The sequence below is a fragment of the Myotis brandtii genome, unplaced genomic scaffold (assembly GCF_000412655.1).
Source record: "Myotis brandtii unplaced genomic scaffold, ASM41265v1 scaffold456, whole genome shotgun sequence".
NCBI classification, from domain to species: domain Eukaryota; kingdom Metazoa; phylum Chordata; class Mammalia; order Chiroptera; family Vespertilionidae; genus Myotis; species Myotis brandtii.
The window spans coordinates 2024305-2045654 of NW_005367431.1; the positions used below are offsets into that span (position 1 = coordinate 2024305).

At 36.8% G+C, this 21350-nt stretch overlaps 1 protein-coding gene and 1 pseudogene across 16 annotated transcripts in view; both read right to left on the reverse strand.

The window, feature by feature from the left end:
* PHACTR4 (phosphatase and actin regulator 4) overlaps positions 1-21350 on the reverse strand; it is a 76638-nt gene that overhangs the window by 30941 nt on the left and 24347 nt on the right. For 4 of the 16 annotated variants that reach the window (XM_005875105.2, XM_005875104.2, XM_005875103.2 and 1 more), the window contains exon 2: positions 8626-8928. The exons of 10 other annotated variants lie outside the window; for them this stretch is intronic. In XM_005875105.2, coding sequence (XP_005875167.1) covers positions 8626-8671 — 46 coding nt within the window. In that variant the 5' untranslated portion in view covers positions 8672-8928. Of the gene's footprint in view, positions 1-3393; positions 3397-8625; positions 8929-10338; positions 10342-21350 lie in introns of all 16 variants that reach the window. 2 more of the 16 variants (XM_014546819.1, XM_014546821.1) reach the window with 2 other exon arrangements.
* On the reverse strand, positions 13245-13744 carry LOC102250250 (annotated as a pseudogene).

Consider the following 21350-nt stretch of genomic DNA (forward strand, 5'->3'; position numbering starts at 1 on the left):
GCTTTTCTTTGTATGCTTCATTTTTTAGATGCTTTCTATTTGCACATAGCATAAGTGATAGAAATGGGATGCAGATCTTTATGTTGTTGATAACATACATGGGAAAGAAATCTTAAGTCATACTATTAGGCATTTTTGGTGGAGACTAGTCTGGGAGGGCTCTGGAAACTCAACTTTTAGCCATTATTCAAGAGCAACACCTATAACTGATTAAAATAAAGTGTTGATAAAATTCTTCCCACACATTTTTTGCTTAGGTAGGTGCCTCCTGAAAGAAAGAAATTCTGAATCATGAGAGTGTTCTCATGCATGAAAGATATCAGAAAATAATAATAATAAAGAGAAGCAGATTAATCATTAATGAAATGGGAAAGAAGTAAATCATCTTTTCTTTTCACACTCAATCCATTATGCTGACACCAAAGGGAAATCACAAAAACTTGATTCTATCAAATGTCCTACATAGGAAGGGTAGGACCTTCAAATAACTAAATGACAGTGGGGAGGCAGCCAGTCAAGCCTTCCCTACTTCAATCCAAGAGTATTTCCAAGAAGGAAAGGTAGCAGACTGAAAGTAGACTAATGGTAAAATTCATAGGAAAGACCTACTCAGCAGTCTGCCTAAATCCAACTTTGAAGAGTCTATGAAACAGGTATTGGTCTCTCACTATTGAATTCCATTTGGGCATATCTTCTTTGTTATCTAACTAGGTATTATTTATAACTACCATAGTGGCTAGGGTCATGCACATATTTTTTCAAAATTTTAATTCCAACTCTATATAAATTATATGACTATTTTTTCTAATAAAAGCTTCTCAAAGATGTTACTTCTGATAGTGCTATTTAGGGTGGTAAATCATTGGGGATGAGTTGAATGTACAATAATAGGTATATGAATAAATAAACTGAAAATTTTATATAAAACAGCCCTGGCTGGTGTGTCTCAGCGGTTAGAGTGTTGGCCTGAGCACCAGAGGGTCTTGGGTTTGATTCCTGGCAAAGGCACATACCTGAGTTACAGGTTCACTCCCTGGCCCTGGTCAGGGTGAGTTTGGGAGGCAACCAATTGATGTGTCTCTCTCCTATCTATGTTTCTCTCTTTCTCCCCCCCCTCCCTATTACTCCCTCTAAAAGTCAATGGAAAAAATATTCTTGGATAAGGAGTAACCAAAAACAAAAAAAGGGGGAAAATTAATATAAAGTAATATATAATCATTAAAATGATTTCTAGAGTAATAATCCTAGATTAAAAGTAGAATATAAATATATATGTAAATTACATATCAGATTATTTAAACTACGCTAATTTTTGTTAAAAAGGAGAATGAAGGAACTAAACCAAAATGTAAATATATTGTAATGGTAGGATTATGAGAGACTTGTGTTTCTTCTTGCTAGCTTCCTATATATTTTTTAACAATAAACATGTATGGCTTTTATAATTGGAAAAAAACATTTACTTTTTACAATGGGAAGTGAGAGCTTTCAAACCATCACAGTTATTAAATGAAGTCCAGCATATACATAAATACACAAAAGAAAAGAATTCTTTCTACACATTAGGCTTCCAAAAAAAAAAAAAAGGAATTATTTACCACATAAAAATCATAGTCTGAAACAGTAAGCAAATTAAACCACTCAAGGATATATTTTTTTGGTATTTAAAGTAGTGACACATGTTAAAGTGAGCAGATTGGATTACCCAAACGACACCTTCTAGTCCTGTATTCTTTAAGTATACCACCCTTGTTTGCCATGAGTACAATCTTGTGCTAAAGAAGTTAGAAACCAAATTTAAAAGTGATCTAAATTCACCAGCTGTAAACTTTCCAGCTATAGAATGAAGGGTTTGAAAGTATGCATAAATCCTGCGGGCAGGGGCTGACTATATCTAACTGAAGTCACTAATCTCTGGAGTGTTCTTGGATCTATTAAAACTGGTACACTAGTTCAGGTTTCTGACTATAAATCTTTGTCTGATAGGAAGAAAATTCAATTCCATCACTTAGAAAACTGCAATAGAAAGAGAAACTAACAAATCAACAAATTATACGACAAAAAGTATATTCATGTAACTACAAATCATCCCTCTTTTTTTTTTATTTTTGATACAATTATACCTCGGATTTGTTATCCTATATAATAAAAGCCTAATATGCTAAGTGTCTGGTCGTCTGTTCAACCAATCAAAGCGTAATATGCTAATGATATGCTAAGGCCGTTCAACCACTTGCTATGACAGGCACTAACCACCAGGGGGCAGATGCTCCAACCGGTAGATTAGCTTGCTGCTGGGGTCTGGCTGATCCAGACTGAATGATGGGCCAGGCACACCTGGCGCCCTCTCGTGGCCCCTCCCCCTGGCCAGCCCTGCCCCTAATGGGCCCCCATCGGGGTGGGCCGGCTGGATCCCACCTGTGCACAAATCTGTGCACTGGGCCTCTAATATACTCATAAGAGATGTGAATTTGAAACTGTTCTTAGGCAAATTTGTACAAGAACCACTTGTTCTCAATAATTCTGATTTTATGACCATCTCCCTCCCATTTCCAATTTGACAAGAAATACAGGCTTGGAGTCACATTTGGGTATTCCATTATTTCTGTTTAAACTAATTATGAAGTTTAAAATGGCTTTATGACCCCATTCTTTCCGTGAGAGCCAACACAAGGTAGTTTCCCTCCAAGTTTCCTTTTGTTTGACAGAAAACAGGGTGTAGGATGCTGGCTTTAGTTTTACGATTCTGTGTTCCAAAGAAAACATCTTTTTCTTTGAGTCATGCAGCTGCAGGCAACTAGGAAAGCAATTCACAGAGTTGGAGGTCTTGATGTTTTCTGGAGGGGGCGGTTGTTGGGAGAGGAAGATAACTAATCAAATCAGAGTTTGGAGTTTCCAGTTTGAGTAATACCCTGAAACTATGCCCTGATATTTAAACTACTTTACTCCCTCATTCAAGTTGTAGCACCTCACATTTCATAGTCTTGTTTCTAAATTATGTATCATGCAGAGTTTTAGTAGTTTCTTTCTTCAACTCCCAAGTTTTTATGGCCAACATTTAATTCAAGTTTTTTAGTTTAAGTTTAGTTGTTCCAGGTGAATTTCTAGGGTGATTTTAAAATAAATGTATAGTATTATTAAAATTTACTTAGCATTTTTCATCCTCAATAAAGTTATCATTAATTATTTGCTATAGATACATTATTATACCTACTTTACTTTCTAGAGATAAGGGATAAAACAGAGTTCAACAATAAACCCTAGGTCAAAGACAGTGTTCATTTTAGAATCCATATTACAACCAATTCTTAATCAACCACGTTGGAAGGCAAGGTAAGGTACAGGCAATTGGGAGTCCATAGAAAACTTACTTTTCAACACAGCCTTCACTACCTTCTCCCTGTCACTAAGTTTGGTGATTAGCAACAAAATTACTGAGTCTTAATTCTACCTCTACTTCTTATACCTATCGGGTTTAAAAAAAAATCTAGATTTAAAGTGTATAAAGTCTCATTTTACCCATGAAACTTCTATTATAATCAGTTATTTGTCCAAAATTTTAAAATCTATAGTTTTTTGCAACAAGATACTTACTCCATTATCAAGAGGTGCCAATTCCTTTTTTTTTTTAAGTTTAAGGAGTACAGCATAATTATTTGATTTACATATATTGTGTTTCCTTCTATTTATAATCTAATAGTTTCATCTGTTTATTTATCTTTTATGTCCATCTAGCTTGTAACAGATCTTGCTTTTACACAAGCATTTTAACAGCATCAGAACTTTGTAAATGGAAAACATTAATTTACAGTACTTACATTATTGTACTTACTCACTTATGCCTTCTAAAAAAAGATTATTATTGGATTTAAAGAACTGTTTTAGAAAACTGCAACAGAATTAAAGAAAGCAAAAGCTGTCACTAATGAACAAAGCAGGCTTTGTCTAGTGCAGGTCCATAACTTTCCTTGGAAGTATTGCATAGTTCTGACCTTTGGGAAATAGAATTAATAGTCAGGGAGAAGGTCTTTCTACTAGTATGTAATGTCCTTGCAGGTATAAATAGTCCTGAGATTCAAACTCTGGGAAAACAGTTTTCTGACCATAATTGCATCAAGAAGTGATGCTGCTTCGCCCTTGGCAACTTGACATATACACTTTTAAAAAAAATATATTTTTTTATTGATTCCAGAGAGAAAGGGAGCGGGCAGAAACATCAATGATGAGAGAGAATCATTGATTGGCTGCCTCCTGCACGCCTCCTACTGGGGATCGAGCCCGCAACCAGGGCATGTGCCCTTGACTGGAATCAAACCTGGGACCCTTCAGGCCGCAGGCCAACGCCCTATCCACTGAGCAAATCCAGCTAGGGCGATATATATACTTTTTTGATAACAATTCCAAGTTAATAGGAAGGTGGGTTTTTTTCTTTTTAAATTGATTTTAGAGAGAGAGGAAGGAAGAGAGAGGGAGAGAGAAACATCAATGGGTTGCCTCCTGCACGAGCCCCCACCAGGGATTGAACCTGAAACCTGGGTATGTGCCCTGACTGGTAATTGAACCCACCACCTTTTGGTGTACAGGATGACACTCCAATCAACTGAGCCACACTGGCCAGAGCGAGAGTAAGTTTTGGTGGTGAGGTGATAGAATATAATATATTCTCTCATTAAAAACAAAACAAAAAAACCCTTAAACTTTCCAAAGTTTTACTTGTAAGAAGAAAGAAGGATACATTCTTGTGACAATAGGTTATTCAGAAAATCCAATGGAGCAGAAAGAGCGGGCAATAATTTTTTATTGCTATTCCACATTCGAAAAACAGAAAATTCTATAAGGAGTCCACGACAGACTCCTATACTATTGCTTCCTCCTCATTCCTGGATTTTATGCAGAAAGTATGCCTGTTCCTTCTTTCTTAGAAGAAAGCATTTATTGTTAGACCTGTATAGATATGAGATATGTCTCCAATACCTTTGATGACTAAATAATGCCAAGTGTTTTTCTTTAAAGTCCTATGAAGTTTATTTTTAATTAACCCATCTACTATTTATTCCTATGTTAATACTGTTATTCATCCAGCAGTCTCCTTACTAATTTTGCCTCGAAAGAATGATACATTTTGAAATCACCATTCCCAGAACTACTCCCATTATCATGTACAGATTTTAGAGCAAAATGAATCAAGTGACAATGGAAAAAAGAATGTAAGTGGAAATATTATAATACAGTATCTTTTAAAACAATTCCTATGTAAAAGAAAAGCAAAAAAAAAAAAAAGAGGCTAATTAATTAATAAAAGGTATGTGAAGAGTCAAAAAAGAAGAAAAAAGCTAGAGATAGGAAATGGAAGGCAAAGAGAAGGAAAGTTCCAGACTAAATGGTTGGGGAGAGGTTATTAAAATTCTTTGGCCTTGTGCCTAATTTAAGGACACGTGAACTGGTTGTTTTAATATGATACTAAGTAAAGAATTCTAGTAAACACAGAAACAGCTTTTATGTTGATCAAGAACTACGAAGAATTATTTGAAAGTTTTTAAAAATACATTTTTATTGATTTTAGTGAGGAAGGGAGAGAAAGAGAGAGAGAGAAACATCAATGACGAGAGAATCATTGATCACTGCCTCCTGCATGCCCCAAATGAGGATTGAGCCCGCAACCCAGGCATATACCCTGACCAGAATCGAACCATGACCTCTTGGTTCATAGGTCAACGCTCAACCCCTGAGCCTCGCTGGCTGGGCTGAAAGTTTTATCTGAGTAAATCTACAGACTTTCTCCTATGGACATATTTCACTTAAGGATAATTTTTAAAATATGAACTTCTGAGGATGACTACTTATTTCCTTGAATGGACACTACAGCATAAATTCCTACTCAGCAGTCGAATACTCAATTAGTTCACCAGTTGTTAGAAAGATCCTATGGCAAAAACTTTAGTTGGGTATTGACAGCTCATAAATTTGCATATGAGTCTCAGACAAAGATTATTTGTTTGAAAGAGGCTCTTTTTGGTTAATAGCTCTGGACATCCATCATAAGTCAAGGGAGTCAACTAACTTAGAAAAAGAAGTATGTTTATCTTCAACAAATGTATTAATATTTTGAATTTAATTATTTAAATTCTCAACTAGATATGAGTTATACCTATACATGGTTTACTATTATATTCACAGTGCCTTAAAAATAATAAATTAATTCAATATATTCAGTAACTTATTTTACATCACTTGGTTTGCCCAAAACTAGTACTATCAATTTTAAAGTTCAAAACCTATTACCATATTATTGGCCCAGAAATATTAAAAAATTATTTATGTCTTAATTCACTTTGGACATGCATCGTTTCAAAGAATCTGATAAGACTTTTCAGACCCCTTACCCACTGAAATGCTTTTTGAATTTCATTAAAAATTGTTATGTTTGGTAAAAGCCTTTAAAACAATGGTAAAAGTCCCCAAAGTTGTCAATGTTAAACCTTCATGACCCAATCCTGATTTGCTCAAATAGAATACATTCTAAATTATAAATAATATAAACAGAGCCTGTCCATTAAAATAGCTTATAGTCACCTAGAAATTATCTAGGTAATAGGAAATAAAACCCCCCAAATTAAATCTAGAGAGAATATAAAACTTTTTGTTAGATACTTGAGTGATTTCTATTTCTTCTTTAGCAGTCTCTTATTAGGGATACTTGGTAGTTAGAAAAATTTATGAATTTGATTCTCATTTTTCTTTAGAAGCATAAGAAATATCAAACTTTATCTACTCAAATGAATTTTTTTGTGTAGAATATAGATGTTAGATGGGCTTTCTTCATAAATATCACCACCCATCCTTAAGTTATACCTGCTTACCCATTTCTTGCTTTTCAAACATTCTCATTTCCATCTCATAAATAAATGCCTAGCATTATTTAGGTCCTTATTATATTTGTAAATAAAAAACTAATCTTTAAAGCCACAAGAGAATTTAGTGGCCCAAAACTATTCTCACCAAATTGTTTTTTTAAAAAAAATATATTTTTATTGATTTCAGAGAGGAAGGGAGAGGGAGAGAGAAATAGAAACATCAATGATGAGAGAGAATCATTATCGGTTGCCTCCTGTACATCCCACACTGGGGATCAAGCCCATATAACCAGGGCATATGCCCTGACCAGGAATCAAACCATGACCTCCTGGTTCACAGGTTGATGCTCAATAACTGAGCCACAACGGCTGGGCCTAATATCACCTCATTCTGGAGAGTGGTTACCTCTGAGAGCAAAGGCTCAAAATGTCATCATAAGTGAATGTGGACACAGAGAAAGGGGTAAGATAGGGTGAGACATATCTCTGTTTTAGATTTCATTTCTAAAGCTGGGTAGTGGCCTCAGAGAGTCCTTTATATTCTTTTCTACAACTTTCTCTATTTATAAAACTTTTTTTTGAGTTAGTGAATTGATATGGACCTAGCCCTGGTGATCAAGGAAGGTAAAGTGAGTCAAGTCCTGACTTCAGTGTTAAAAATCTATTATTAAATGACTCACTTTGCAATCCGTGTGCCTCAGATTCAGTAAAACATGAGAAATACTTTGTAGGAATTTCATCTGGCAAGTTCTCAGGAGAAAACTTACCTTTAGAAACTAAATCACATTAAATCATGAGACATTTGGGAGTATTAATCTGTGTTCCCACTCTTTTATACTTTTCTTTAAAGTCAACCACATTTTTCATTTTTGAAGGAAAAAAAAGGCAACCTAGGACTGAACATGTTCTCTGCTGCTTCCTAAGTGTAAAAAAAAAAAAAAAAAGGTATACATCTTTTTAAAAAATAGATTAATGTCAAGAAATGATTCACAGGATTTCCTCCACTGTGCTTATATTTAACAACCCTTTAATGAATATCCATTTAAAATTATTTTTCCCTCCTTTCTATCTTCATCTTATACAAAACTTCTGACCAAGCAAACTTCATTCACTGATTCAGAAGTTTGGAAAAATAAGTCTTCAGTAACAATGGACTTGCACTTCACTTAAAAGCTTTGAAACTCTGAGCTACACTCACAATCATCAGCCTGATCTCTAGCTATCTCTGAGAGAATAACACTTCAAATGTAAAGTACTGACTTCAGAAATATTTATACCAAAGTATTGCCTCATGAGAAATGGAAACACCAGCACAATGGAAAAAGCCTGAGACTTATTTGGAAATTGTATAAATCAGTCTAAAAAAATAAATCAACTCTTTAAAATGGTCCTGTTTATAGAAGTCAACAGGTCTAGTTCTACACCATATATACCTATCAATTGCCCAAGCCCTGTAAAATACTAGTAAAACACCACTGAATTCTAAATATGAGTTTCTTATAGCACTTATCTTCTGCAAAGTCAAGAAATTAACAGATGGTTTCCTAGCAATATTATAGATTAAAAAAAACTCCAAAGGGACCAAGTAAAACAAAACTATGTGTGGTAGATTAATACAACTAAGTGAAAAATAACTGATATGTTTTCATTTATTCTTCACAAAGTTATAAACGTCAAATTCCTTACATTCAAATCCCTTTAAAACATTCAACTTCACCTGTAGATCTGCCTTGTCTGTCAAGATTTTATTTCTTTGCCTTTTATTACTCACCAATTGCATCTGGATTTACCGGTCTGGAGACATCAGCTTGCCCCATGATTATATTGTCTGATGTATCTCACGACAACAAACTGTCCCGGACCAAAGCGAACTTTTCTTAAAAGATAAATCCACATAAGGAGGGGACGTGCACTCCTCTCTCTGTGTCACTGCCAAACATCAGGAAATGGCATGAGGTCAATCTGCCGGAGTTTCTCTTTCCCTGTATCCCGGCCTGGGCACTGGAGGTTCTTATAAAAACGTCTTCACGCTGGCTCTCTTCACACAGGAATGCCTGTCATTCCAGGGTGCACACTGTGAAGAGCAGAAGTGCAGGAAGGGGAGGAGACTGCCAACCACATTCTAGCTGCTGAGCGGCAAGCCCTAAAAGTCCACACCTACTTTTCCTGATACTGAGCTTGGTTCCTGCTCTCCAGACTTAAGACACAGAAGAATGGGAGCTTACGCAAGAGCCTACCAAAGAACTTATAAATTTAAGCACACAAAAAACTATCAGGGTTATGCATAGCAGGCTAATGGGAGCAGATATCCATTCAAAGGTATGTTTTAGATACAGGCTTGCTTAAAAAGTATCAGACTGTTCTCACATTTCCCTGCTTGCTCTAAAATTGTATTTCTACCTCTGAGTGGCATATCCAAATCAGAAAAAGATCTACATACTGGGAATTAATAACATTAGGAATGCTATTTTAGGATTGAATATACTTTTTCTAAAAATAAGAAGAAATGTTTCTGAACACTTTGCTTACTAAGATAGTAAACTTGATATAAATATTTGGAAGGTATTATACAATATTTGTCTTGTTTGCCATAGTTCAATAACATATTTGATCTTGGGAAATACAAAGGAGTAGTCCCACATTTTTGGTATAATACACGGACATATCAGCTAACCACAAGTAGCAACCAAAAGTCCAGTTTACATACTGATATTTCATTTTCATTGATATAATTTACATATAGACAGCATTAAGAATACAACATGATGAATTTTTATTTACATACATGCCTGTGTATGCTAACACTAAATTTTCTAAATGTAAAAAAGCCACACATAACACAAACTTACCAGTGTTTGGTCACATGCTCTGGATTATTTCACTAACACTTGAAGATGAAATGGGGAACTAACAATTTGAGCATTATATTAAGGAGTTTTACGTAGGTTATTTCATTTCATCATCATCACAACTAACCATGTGTTGTGAAGAATATATGATTTGCTCTATTATCAGATAAGAAAACTAAAGCTAGTGAGGTCAAATCCCGTGCTTATGTCACCAACTTTTTAAGTGCTGAAGCCCTAATATTCCTTCAACAAATAACAGCTACCCCAAAACAAAGACCTTTTAGTTTAAATCCTTGTTCTTCAAACTGAGATCACAGGAAGATTTCTAGTACCTGGGCTTTCCTTTTGCCTTTTCTTAGGTAGCTTCTCTCCCCCACCCCCATTGTCTTATCCCCATTATCTGCTTTGATACAGGGGGAAAAAAACAACACACAAAAAAAGCAAAGGTAGCAAATAAGAAAATGACAATGCTAAGGCATCAGTAAGGAAAGAAAGTGAAGAAATACTCAGCCAACATTTAATTGTTAATACTGATAGTAGTCAGAAAAACGGTATGATACTGACCATTAAAATAGGAAAGAGAGTAAAAGGAAAAATGAATTGAAAGAATGCTCCAATGTAAGAATTTCTAATACCTTCTAACTCTGGCACTTATAATAATAAATATATTAGCCTAAAAGTGTAACATATGCAATAACAGTTTCCACTACTGTAAAATGGGGGAGGCAAAGGGGGCAAATAAATTGCCCAGTACCCAGTAGGTACTTAACATACTATAGTTATCATCACATCACCACCATCATCATGAAGATAACACAGCATATTGCTTAAGAGGATGAGCTTTGGAGGCAAATGAAATTTTAATTTCAAATCTATTACTTGGTGGTAACACTAGGCAAGTTACTTCACACCTCTCTGAGCCTCAATTTTCTAATTTGTAAAATGGGCAATACAATACTAAACAGTACAGGGCAGTTATAGGGATGAAATGACATGAACATTTTTAAAAAGCCCTTTGAGCCCTGGCTGATTTGGCTCAGTGGATAGGGCGTTGGCCTGCGGACTGGAGGGTCCCAGGTTCAATTCTGGTCAAGGGCACATGCCTGGGTTGCAGGCTCGATCCCCAGAGGGGGGCATGCAGGAGGCAGCCTATCAATGATTCTCTCTCATCATTGATGTTTCTATCTCTCTCTCCCTTTCCCTTCCTCTCTGAAATCAATAAAAATAATATTTTTTAAAAGCCCTTTGTAATGTCCCTGGCACATGAAAAGCTCCCAATAAATGCAAGCAATAATTATCACAGTTCTTACAGAAAAAAAAAGTCATAAAGGACAGGCCAGGTTAAGAGCAGCCAGATTACAGTACATGACAAAAAACTTAGTCATTACAAAGAGGTTAGTCAGAAACGGAAGATGACATTTCTGCATCATGAATCCAAAGAGCAAACTGGGAGACACAGGCCAAGGGGGAAGTGTGAACACAATAAGAGTTGGTGCACAGAAACATCAAGCAGATGGAACAGTCCAGACAAAAATATTACTGTCAATAAGTTTAAATCAGGTAAATTACACACACACACACACACACACACACCCCAGAAACAGCATTGTAAAATCTATGTTGACAGGACCACAAGAGTAGAACAGATAGATTTATGGATCTTGGTATAGATGCTGTTTACCACCCACCAAATTTAACTGTCCATCTTGGCATGGCTCAAGGCTGATTTTAAGTTATTGTGAAGGTGGCAATAAAACCTAAAAGAATGACAAGATTCTTAGTGATCATTTGGCTCAATCTCCTACTCCTTACGAAAAAGAAGATTGATGGTCAAAGAGGTTAAATGCCTTGCTTACAGCCAGGGCTAAAACACAAGTCTCTTGATTCTAATGCCAGGACTCACTTCAGCTCTTGTATAAGCGGCCAAGGAAATATTTACTTCCTAAAGATATATTCATTTCCCAAGGAAGTCCGTATTTTACAATAAGATTTCTCTCAAAACTGCTAATTCTGTTGCCTATGTAACCAAGCCAATAAATGTTCCTTGACCAAAAATATTTACTTTGTGCCAACTGGAAAAACAGACAAGCAGAGAGAGGGGAAGATATTGGCCCATTGATGGCTTTAAAATTTAACAAAGCCTTGAATTCATTCTAGTTTCCCATGCGTTATATACTATTCTAATTGTCATCCAATAAAAGATACTCTTTTTAGAGTACTTTTCCTCCAAGCTCATTGCCTCAAGGAATGGAAGAGTTAGATAAAAAATTATGAATCTTTTCCTATTTTATTTAGGGAAAGAGCAAGCAGGCCTTATACAAATAAAGGTTAACAGGTAAAGAAACTTAAGTATAGCTTAGATTAAGACAGTACTTGAAGCCCTCTAACCAGAGCCTCATTTTATTAAAAACTATTTGTAAACACTGCATGTAACCTACCAAGAGCTGAGCACACAGAACCTTTAGTGGCAACTTTCTGTTGGCAAGCATATCATATCATACTCTCACATAAAAACATGCTTTATATTTTCAGTCAACAGTTTACAAGATCAATCAGAAGAGAATTTTCATTTAAATATGCTTTATGCTAAAGTACCAATATAAATTGGATTACCTAGAAGAGTAAGCTTTTAGCTATTTTAATCACATCTCTCTCAGCTTAATTCGGCATATTATTTTCTTATTGCATGAGATGTCTCAAGGAGGAGAGCTCTAGTGGGAGGTATGGGAAAAGCGACTTTCCTCTAGGAAAGGTTGACCAACAGAAATTATTAAAAGGCCACACAGGCACATATTCAAGTAAGAGACTAATTTTCAACTTTTGCATTTATAATTGGGGGGAGGAGCAGTTCCTATTCTGTACCCCATGACCTAATTCTAATCTAATCTAGTTGGCTCAGGAGAGTTTAGGAGATAGCCTACAACTAATAACCTGTGTCTAAAAATTCATGTGGAAATTAGAAAGCCTTGCTAGTCATTTGTAAACACTTCATGGTCTCATCTACTTGTAGAAATTGTTCCCTTGGCCTGAAATTTCTTTCCCAGATCCATGTAGGAAACACCTACTAATCCTTTAAGAACTGGCTCAAATTTTCCTTCCTTCCTTCCTTCCTTCCTTTATTTATTTTAACAAATAAAGAACATTTATTTGTTTTTCACTACGACTTTATCTTAGCACATAATTAAACTGTCACTACCCCCCACCCCAATTTGAAGAAGGGTTAGTACAGTGAATGTTATAAAGCAGATATAAAGGATTGGAATCAACATTAACTGACGAAGAAAAACTTCCTTCTAAGTCATCATAACAATGTTTAAGTAAAAAGAAAAAAATAGAGAGAGAGAGAGAGAGAGAGAGAGAGAGAGGAAAGGTGATGGGAGTCCAGTTGAACAAGATCCTCACATTTCATCTAACACATTCAATCCTGGCTAGAGTGTACCAAAATGGAAACAGGATTACTATAATACAAAACTTCCACTACAGATAGCTGTACACACCTGTGTTCCAAGCCCACCCCCAACCCCAAATGCTTGCAACACAACTATTTCCCGGCCTATTGGGCCTATTGACGAAGGAGCACGTAGATCTTCTCTTTAATCCAATCTCTGTTGTAAGGCTGGTATGTCTGGGTATCAGCTCGGTAAATAAGACAGCTGAGGTCTGCTAGATCATCAATAAAATCAAACAACTGGCTGATATCCTATGTGACAGAGGGGCTGTTAGGATTCATTCTCTTCAGATGTTCTTCATACATTTTACAAACGCCTTCCATGCATTCATTCACTGATTCACAGTCAGCATAAGTTCTGCCTTCTGGTCTCTTGGTAGGCTGTACCAGCAAAATGGTGTGAGACATCGCACCAAACTCTTTCCCTGCAGCTGCCACCGCCACACCACAACACACACACCACGAGCTTAACCAAAACACTGCCAACAGCCAACCCCCGCGAGAGGATGCTTCCATTATTATAAGCCTTTCCTTAGTCACTCGAGCAAAATCCCAATAAAGATTTACTCTTCGCTGGTTATGTGCTCAGCAATGTGTTGGTGCTGAAAACAGTTTTTGCCCTTATAGGATCTACAATAGAGTCTGATGAGTACTTAGGCACTACGCAAACACATATTGGGGTATGGATGCCTATTACTTTGTCCTGAGAGGTCAGAGAAAATACCTTGAAAGAAGTAAGATCTAAACTGAAAGAGTCACAGAAGGGATGACAGAGATGAGAAAAAGGAATAAGCATCAAGAGATAAGACTGGAGAGGTAAAGAGCTAGTCATGACTGATTGTACTGTTTGGACATTGTACCCGAATTACAGTGATCTTCAGACTTTTCTAGTGGGCTAGAAACAGCTCCTGGGCAGGGACCATGATGTATCTATCCTTAAACTCTCTTGGCATAACTTAATGGATAGTGGACATGTGACAAGTATTTATTAACCTTGAGTAGAAGGGAAGAAACAGCATTCTTCGATTTTAAGCTTTACTCAGAGAATTTAGTAACAAAAGACAACTAAGGTGAAAAGTGCTACAGATGGAGGCTAGAGACCATGGACTAATTCTGTCATTCCAAACAACTCAGATTGTTGTGAGATCTCACTTTTGTGGGGAAAAATGGCATGTTCATGATCGTTTTTGAGAATCTATTGTTTTGCAAGTAGTAACTTTCAAAGGAGACAAATTTGTCAGTGAATATTTACATCAAGCATGTCGAACTCAAAGGCTAACATGGGCCAAATAAACAAGGTTTAAGTTTATGTGGGCCGCAAAAAAACAAAAGCTTCAATTTTCATAGAAAAGGTTTATTTCGATAGAGACATGCTGAATACAAAGGGATGAAATAAATAATTTTTAATATAAAATAATAGAACATTTTAATAAAAATTAATATTTTTTCTTCGACATTAACTTACCAGACACTGAATAACTGCACAAAAAAGTGTAACGCAAATAAAGCTGTTTTTCTTTTTTTCCGAAAGCGAAATATTTCCTGTTGCGCACACCAAACAAATCAGTGCTAGACTAATGATGTGGCCATCGGCTGCTAAAATATTCGCTACTAGTATTACTGGAGAGAAATGGTGCGCCTGCGTGTAAGACGCATAAGGGAAATGAATGCAACACGATTATAGTAATCAGTCATTAGCGAACGCTGTAGATCGTTATTAATAATTAATAATTATGTATAACAGAATATTGTAAAAATTAAGTTACGAAGATTTTATTAAAATCTTTTATATACCATTAAAATTTCTTATATACCATTATATGGGCTGGGCTGCAAAAATATTCGTTGTGGGCCACATGCGGCCCATGGGCAGAGAGTTTGACATGCTTGATTTACATAAAACCTCATATAATCACTACTCTTAGGCTCAAGATACTCAGCAGAAAGCATTGTACTTCATGTGAACTAGCCTGAAAGAGACAGAGTAGGTTAAGGTTGATGCAGGGCCAGTGGTATCACCAGATATTCATTCACTTACCCCAAATAACACTGGCTTCTTTCTGTGGCTAGCTCATTGGATGCAAGAAACAAACAAATACACCTGCCTCCTTTTCTATATCAAATACTATAATTCTGGTTCCCATGCCTTCTTTCTAGTATGTTAGATGGTGATAAATGCTATAGAATAAAATCATTCAGGAAAGTGAGGTAGGGTGGGCTGAGAGAGAGAATGCCGAATTATAAATTGTGTGCACAGAAGGGCCTCATTGGGAAGATGACTATATATAAAGACCTGAGCCCTAGCCTGTTTGGTTCAGTGGTTGGAGTTTCAGCCCAAGGAATGAAGGGTCCCAGATGTGATTCTCAGTTGCAGGCTTGATCCTGGGCAGGGTCAAGGCACATGCAGGAGGCAACCAATTGATGTGTCTCTCTCACAATGATGTTTCTCTTTCTCTGTCTCTTCCCCTCCCTTACATTCTGTCTAAAAATCAATGGAAAAAATATCATCGGGTGAGGATTAAAAAAAGAAGGGGGAAAAAAAAGACCTGAAGTAAACAACAAACTCCTCAATTAACTTTCTCTGTCATCTTCCCAATACTATAGTTCTTTCAGTTGTTTTTTAAAAATATTTTTTATTGCCCTGCTGGTGTTGCCCAGCGGTTGAACCTCAAACCATGAACCAGGAGGTCACGATTTGATTCCTGGTCAGGGCACATGCTTGGGTTGCGGGCTCACTGGATCCCCAGTAGGTGATGTGCGGGAGGCAGCCTATCAATGATTCTTTCTCATCATTGATGTTTATATCCCTCTCTCCCTCTTCCTTCCTCTCTCTGAAAATAAATTAAAAAAACAACACATATTAAGACAGAAGGGTCCCGAGTTCAATTTCAGTCAAGGGCACATGCCTGGGTTGCAGGCTCTATCCCCAGTAGGGGGTGTGAAGGAGGCAGCCAATCAATGATTCTCTCTCATCACTGATGTTTCTATCTCTCTCCCTTCGTTTCTGAAATCAATAAAAAATATATTTTAAAAAACATATTAAAATACTTTTATTGATTTTTAGAGAGAGAGAGAGAAACATCGGATATCAGTCGGCTGCTTCTTGCACGCCCCCCACCTGGGATCAAGCCTGCAACCTGGGCACATGCACTGACTGGGAATCAAACCGGTAACTCTCTAGTGCACAGGATGACGCCCAATCAATTGAGCCACACCAGCCAGGGCAGTTCCTTCAGTTTTAACCGATACAAAATAAAAAGCAACATTTCCAAATGTACTAAAAGTAAATATTAATTACACTATAATATATTTTAATGACATAGTTATCAAATGTGCTGCTCAGTTCTCAACTATTTAAAGATGTTTATACTATGGTCAATACTGCCTAATACTATGACCACTAGCTACATATGATTATTTACATTTATATTAATATTTAATATGTTTATATTAAACACAATGTGCAATTCAGTTTCTCAGTTGTGCTAGTGACATTTCAGGTGCTCAATAGCCACACTGGACAGTGCAGATATAAAATATTTCCATTACTGCAAAACGTTCTATTGGACACGCTGAACCTAAAGGAGTTTTAAAACACACAGAAATCTTTCAGTAATAACAAACCAGTATTTCAAAGCACTAACTCCACGTTTCATCAGCATGTGGTATCTATTTCCATGGCACCAACTACTAAATATCAACTACTAAAGGCAGTATACTCTGAAGGAATCTTGACGGTTAAAAAAAAAAGTTTCCTTTTACTAGTATTCAGTACAAACTGCTGAGCTATTTATACTCTTTCTTTTTGTTTAAAAGGCAAGGCCTGAATTTATTGAGAATTTAAAGTTTGGTTCAGCTGGGTCTTTCTTTTTTGTACTCTTTCTTTAGTAACTGAACTACTACTTCTTTTTCTATTCTCAGTTAAAGTCTTTGACTATTAATAATAACTCAAAGTCTAAGGAAAAATAATGGTTTTATTTCAATTTACAGAACTACTGAAAATTATATCCATTTGTTACCAACCAAACAACATTCATCTTACTGGCCACCCATTTAATAATATTCTTTCTACTCCAAATTGTACTTTTTCATGAGCTGAAGGTAGATTTTATGTAGTTACAATGAAAGTGACTGAATAGTCTTATCTTAAAGGAAAACATGCTTTATAAAATCACAAGACATTCATAAAAACTAAATCTCAATTGGCCTCTATTAAGGAACCAGAAGGTATCAATGATGTGTAGAAACTAACCAGTCAGAAATCAAGTAATGTTCCCCAGTAAAGTGGCATTCATTGCTGGTGACTCAGAGAGATGACTATTAGCCACTGCCACTTCTCTGCTTCCTCCTCTCTCTTTCATAACTCTTTGAAACTCATCTGGCCCTTAATTTCACATTAAGTGACTGAGAAAGGAATATTAATATTACCAACACTCAGCCACATATCCAGTGAGAATACAAGAAATGTCTGATGATAGCTATGTTTGTAAACATTATTCAGAAATTTCTAATAAGGAATCTCCTTACACATTCTTTTCCAGCATATGTGCAGAAGAATACAACCATCTTCTACCAAATAAAAATTCTCAGTAATTAGCACCTGGTCACACTATGAACCAAAGTAATTCCTACAAAAGAACCAAGGATGACTATGTGACGGGTATTTCTATCAAACCTGCTTTAGCCAGTAATTCAAATGCACCCTATTCTTTGTTTTCCAATAGGAAATATCCATTCCTTTCCCTCAAAACCCTCAGTCTTTCTCACTTAGGAGGTGAAGCACAGAAAAAAAAAAAAAGTTATGTATACATTAACTAAGTTCAAAGAGAGATAATGTTTTGGATTATATATACCTTCCTAAGTCTTGTTTTTAAAACTGTAACAGTGAAAAACAACACTCTAGGAAAACAATCTAGTGAGGTGAGAGAAAATATGGACAACTTGTGCCTTTGCTCACCTGTCTGCGCTACAGCAACTAGCTCAATCCTAGTTTCACTTTTCTCAAAAGCACATCTTTATTAGTGCTACTACAACTGTAAAAATGTAGCTACAAAATAAAACCTTTTAAGATGCTCCCTGGCTCAGTTGGTTGGAGTGTAGTCCTGTGCACAAAGGTTGCAGGTTCGATTCCTGGACAGGGAACATATCGAGGTTGGGGGTTTGATCCCTGGTTGGGGCATGTATGGGATGCAACCAATTGATGTTTCTCTCTCTCTCTTCCCTCTCTCTAAATCAATAAAAAATATCCTCAGGTGAGGATTAAACACACACACAAAAACACACACCTTCAAGATGCAAATTTGATTGTGTTTTCAACATGAAAATAATTTATTTTATTGAAAAAGCCCTAAATTTAAACAGTATCCAATTAGCTAAAATCCAAGGAAGAGCTGACTACCAGTTTGTTGTGTGGATTTAAAAAGAAAAATGACAGGTCCTGGTCGGGTAGCTTGGTTGGTTGGAGCATAGTACAGATGAGCCAAGGTTGCAGGTTCCAGCCTTGGTCAGGGCACAGACAAAAGTTAACCAATGAAATGCACGAACAGGTGGAACAATCTCAATCTCTCAATCTCTCTCTCTCTCTCTCTGAGATAAATAAATAAATAAATAAATAAATATTTAAAGGAAAAAAGATAAAGGGCTGAAATGATTTGCCTGGGATTTGTTTACTTGGGGCAAACAGTCTTCTATATGTTTAAACAGTTTTCTAAATCTTCCTGGTCTGAAAGAATTGTGTGTGGAACACAGCTCTCAAATTTGACATCCTCTTGTGTGTGCTTAAAGCAATAATAATTTCTTTCTACCTGCCTCCAGTTTTGTCCCTTTCTAATTAATTCTCAACAGTGGTGACACGGTGATCTTTAGAGCAACACAAATTTAAGTGTTTGTCACATCTTACAAAAAAATCCTTCAAGACCTGACCCAATGACTATCTTTCTATCTAGTCTCTTATCTCACCATTCTCCCATACCTGCTATATTTAGTCTTAGTACTTGTCTTGAGTCCTATTGAACCACTTAGAGTTCCTAAATGGTAACATATTCTCCCAAGTCTATCAACCTATTAGTTTGCTGTTCTAGCTCTCCCTCCCCACATTTCCTAATCTGGCTAATTGGTGCTTCTTTAAAATTCATTTTATCTGTCACTTCCTCTGGGAAGTCTTCTTTTCTACACTTAAGGCTGTGTTAGGCACCCTACTTCTGTCTCCAATTCACCTTCCATATACCTCTACATATAGGGGTACATATCACTTTTATTATAATCATGTATTTACTTTTATTATAATTATCTGTCTTTGAAAACAGAAATTATCTTTATATGCTCAGCAAGTAACATACTGCTCAGCACATAATAGATATTCAATAAAGATTTGAAAAAAGGGTGGGGCGGGAACTGAGAGGAGGGGAGTTATGGGGGGAAAAAAGAGGAACAAATGTAATAATCTGAAGATTAAAGATTTAATTTTTAAAAAAAAGATTTGAAAAAAGAGGAGGGAGGCAAAGGGAGAATAGGATCTTTCACTAGTTTAACTTATAGGTGTTCCTTTTAAGTTATGGAGTATGTACGTTGGGAAAAGAATCAGGTCTGTAGGTAAACAACATATTATAATAAATCACTGAACAATTTCATGGCAAAAAGGGGAGGGGGAAAACAGACATGATTGAGATTCTCTTGCAAGCTAGGGGTTACATGTATATATATAAAAGCCTAAGCAACTGTTAAGACGGAATGACCAGTCGCTATGATGTGCACTGACCACCAGGGGGCAGATGCACACTGACCCCCAGCCCATAGGCCCTAATCACCAATGGGGCCTGCCTGCTGGCCAATCTCTTGGTTTTTTCCCCCGCCAGCCGGCAGGCCCCGATCACCCAATTGGGGCTGGGCCTCCAGGGCTGGGATGGGGAACCTGGGGTGGGTGGCGGTGGACACAGCCCCTTTCCCAGGAGGGCCAAGGGCCGGCTCCCTTCTCAGAGTTGGCGGCCAACCTCCCGGGTCCTTTCCCCTGGTCCTCCCCCTGCTGGCAGGCCTTGATTGGCCTGCCGCCTGCCCCTGCGGTGGCAGTTGACCCCTCTCCCAGCCAGCAACTCCCGATTGGCCAATCAGGGCCGGGCTGGGCTGGGACAGGGAACCAGGGGTGGGTGGCGGTGGAAATGGGCAGTGAGGGAGGAGGAGGGGGGAGGCAGGGAAGCAGGGAGCTGCGTGGTGGTGGTGGTGGTGGTGCGCAGGGCAGTGAGCGAAGAAGGAGGCGGAGAGGTGGGGAGGCAGGGAACCTGATGGCCCTTATTGCCTGCCAGGCCTAGGGACCCCACCCGTGCCTGAATTTCGTGCACTGGGCATCTAGTGTTATAAATTCACTCTCACAGATGCTTAACAGCAACATCATCTTTTAATTATAGTTGCTTTTAGATTTATAAAAACCTATTTTAAAAAAGAGAAACACTTGTAAGGACTAAAGGAGCACTACCAGTTTTTAATCTCTTAAAGCTGATTTCTAGTTTCTGTTTCTTCTCCCTTTCACTCCTGATTCTTGGTTTCTGATCATTTCACTAAGTGATAAAAGTTTCCATCAGAAAAATCAGAACATAAAGAAATAATACTAAATTCAAAATAATCGAGTCTGTTATATATGAACATCTCTAACAAAAGATATAATAAAAAAGAAAGCTAAAACTTAGAAAAAATAAACTAAGTTCAATTTGCCATACATTCCTTTTCCCCATTCTCTATGAATAAATAATAGCTAACATTAATTGAGCATGTATTATAATGTCAGGAATTATTTTAAGTATTTTACATGTATTAACTTATCTAATTCTTTGGCAAACATATCAGAAGGATTCCATTTATTATCCTATTTAGTTGATGAGGAAACTGAGTCACACCAGAGTAAACTGACTTGTCAAGGAGTTCAGAGCTAATAAATGGCAAAGATAGGGTTCATAGCTAAGTCATCTGGATATTAATCTCCATTCCTAACTACTATACTATAGACCAATGATGGTGAACCTATGACACGCGAACTCATTTTTTTGGTTGATTTTTCTTTGTTAAATGGCATTTAAATATATAAAATAAATATCAAAAATATAAGCCTTTGTTTTACTATGGTTGCAAATATCAAAAAATTTCTATATGTGACATGGCACCAGAGTTAAGTTAGGGTTTTTCAAAATGCTGACACGCCGAGCTCAAAAG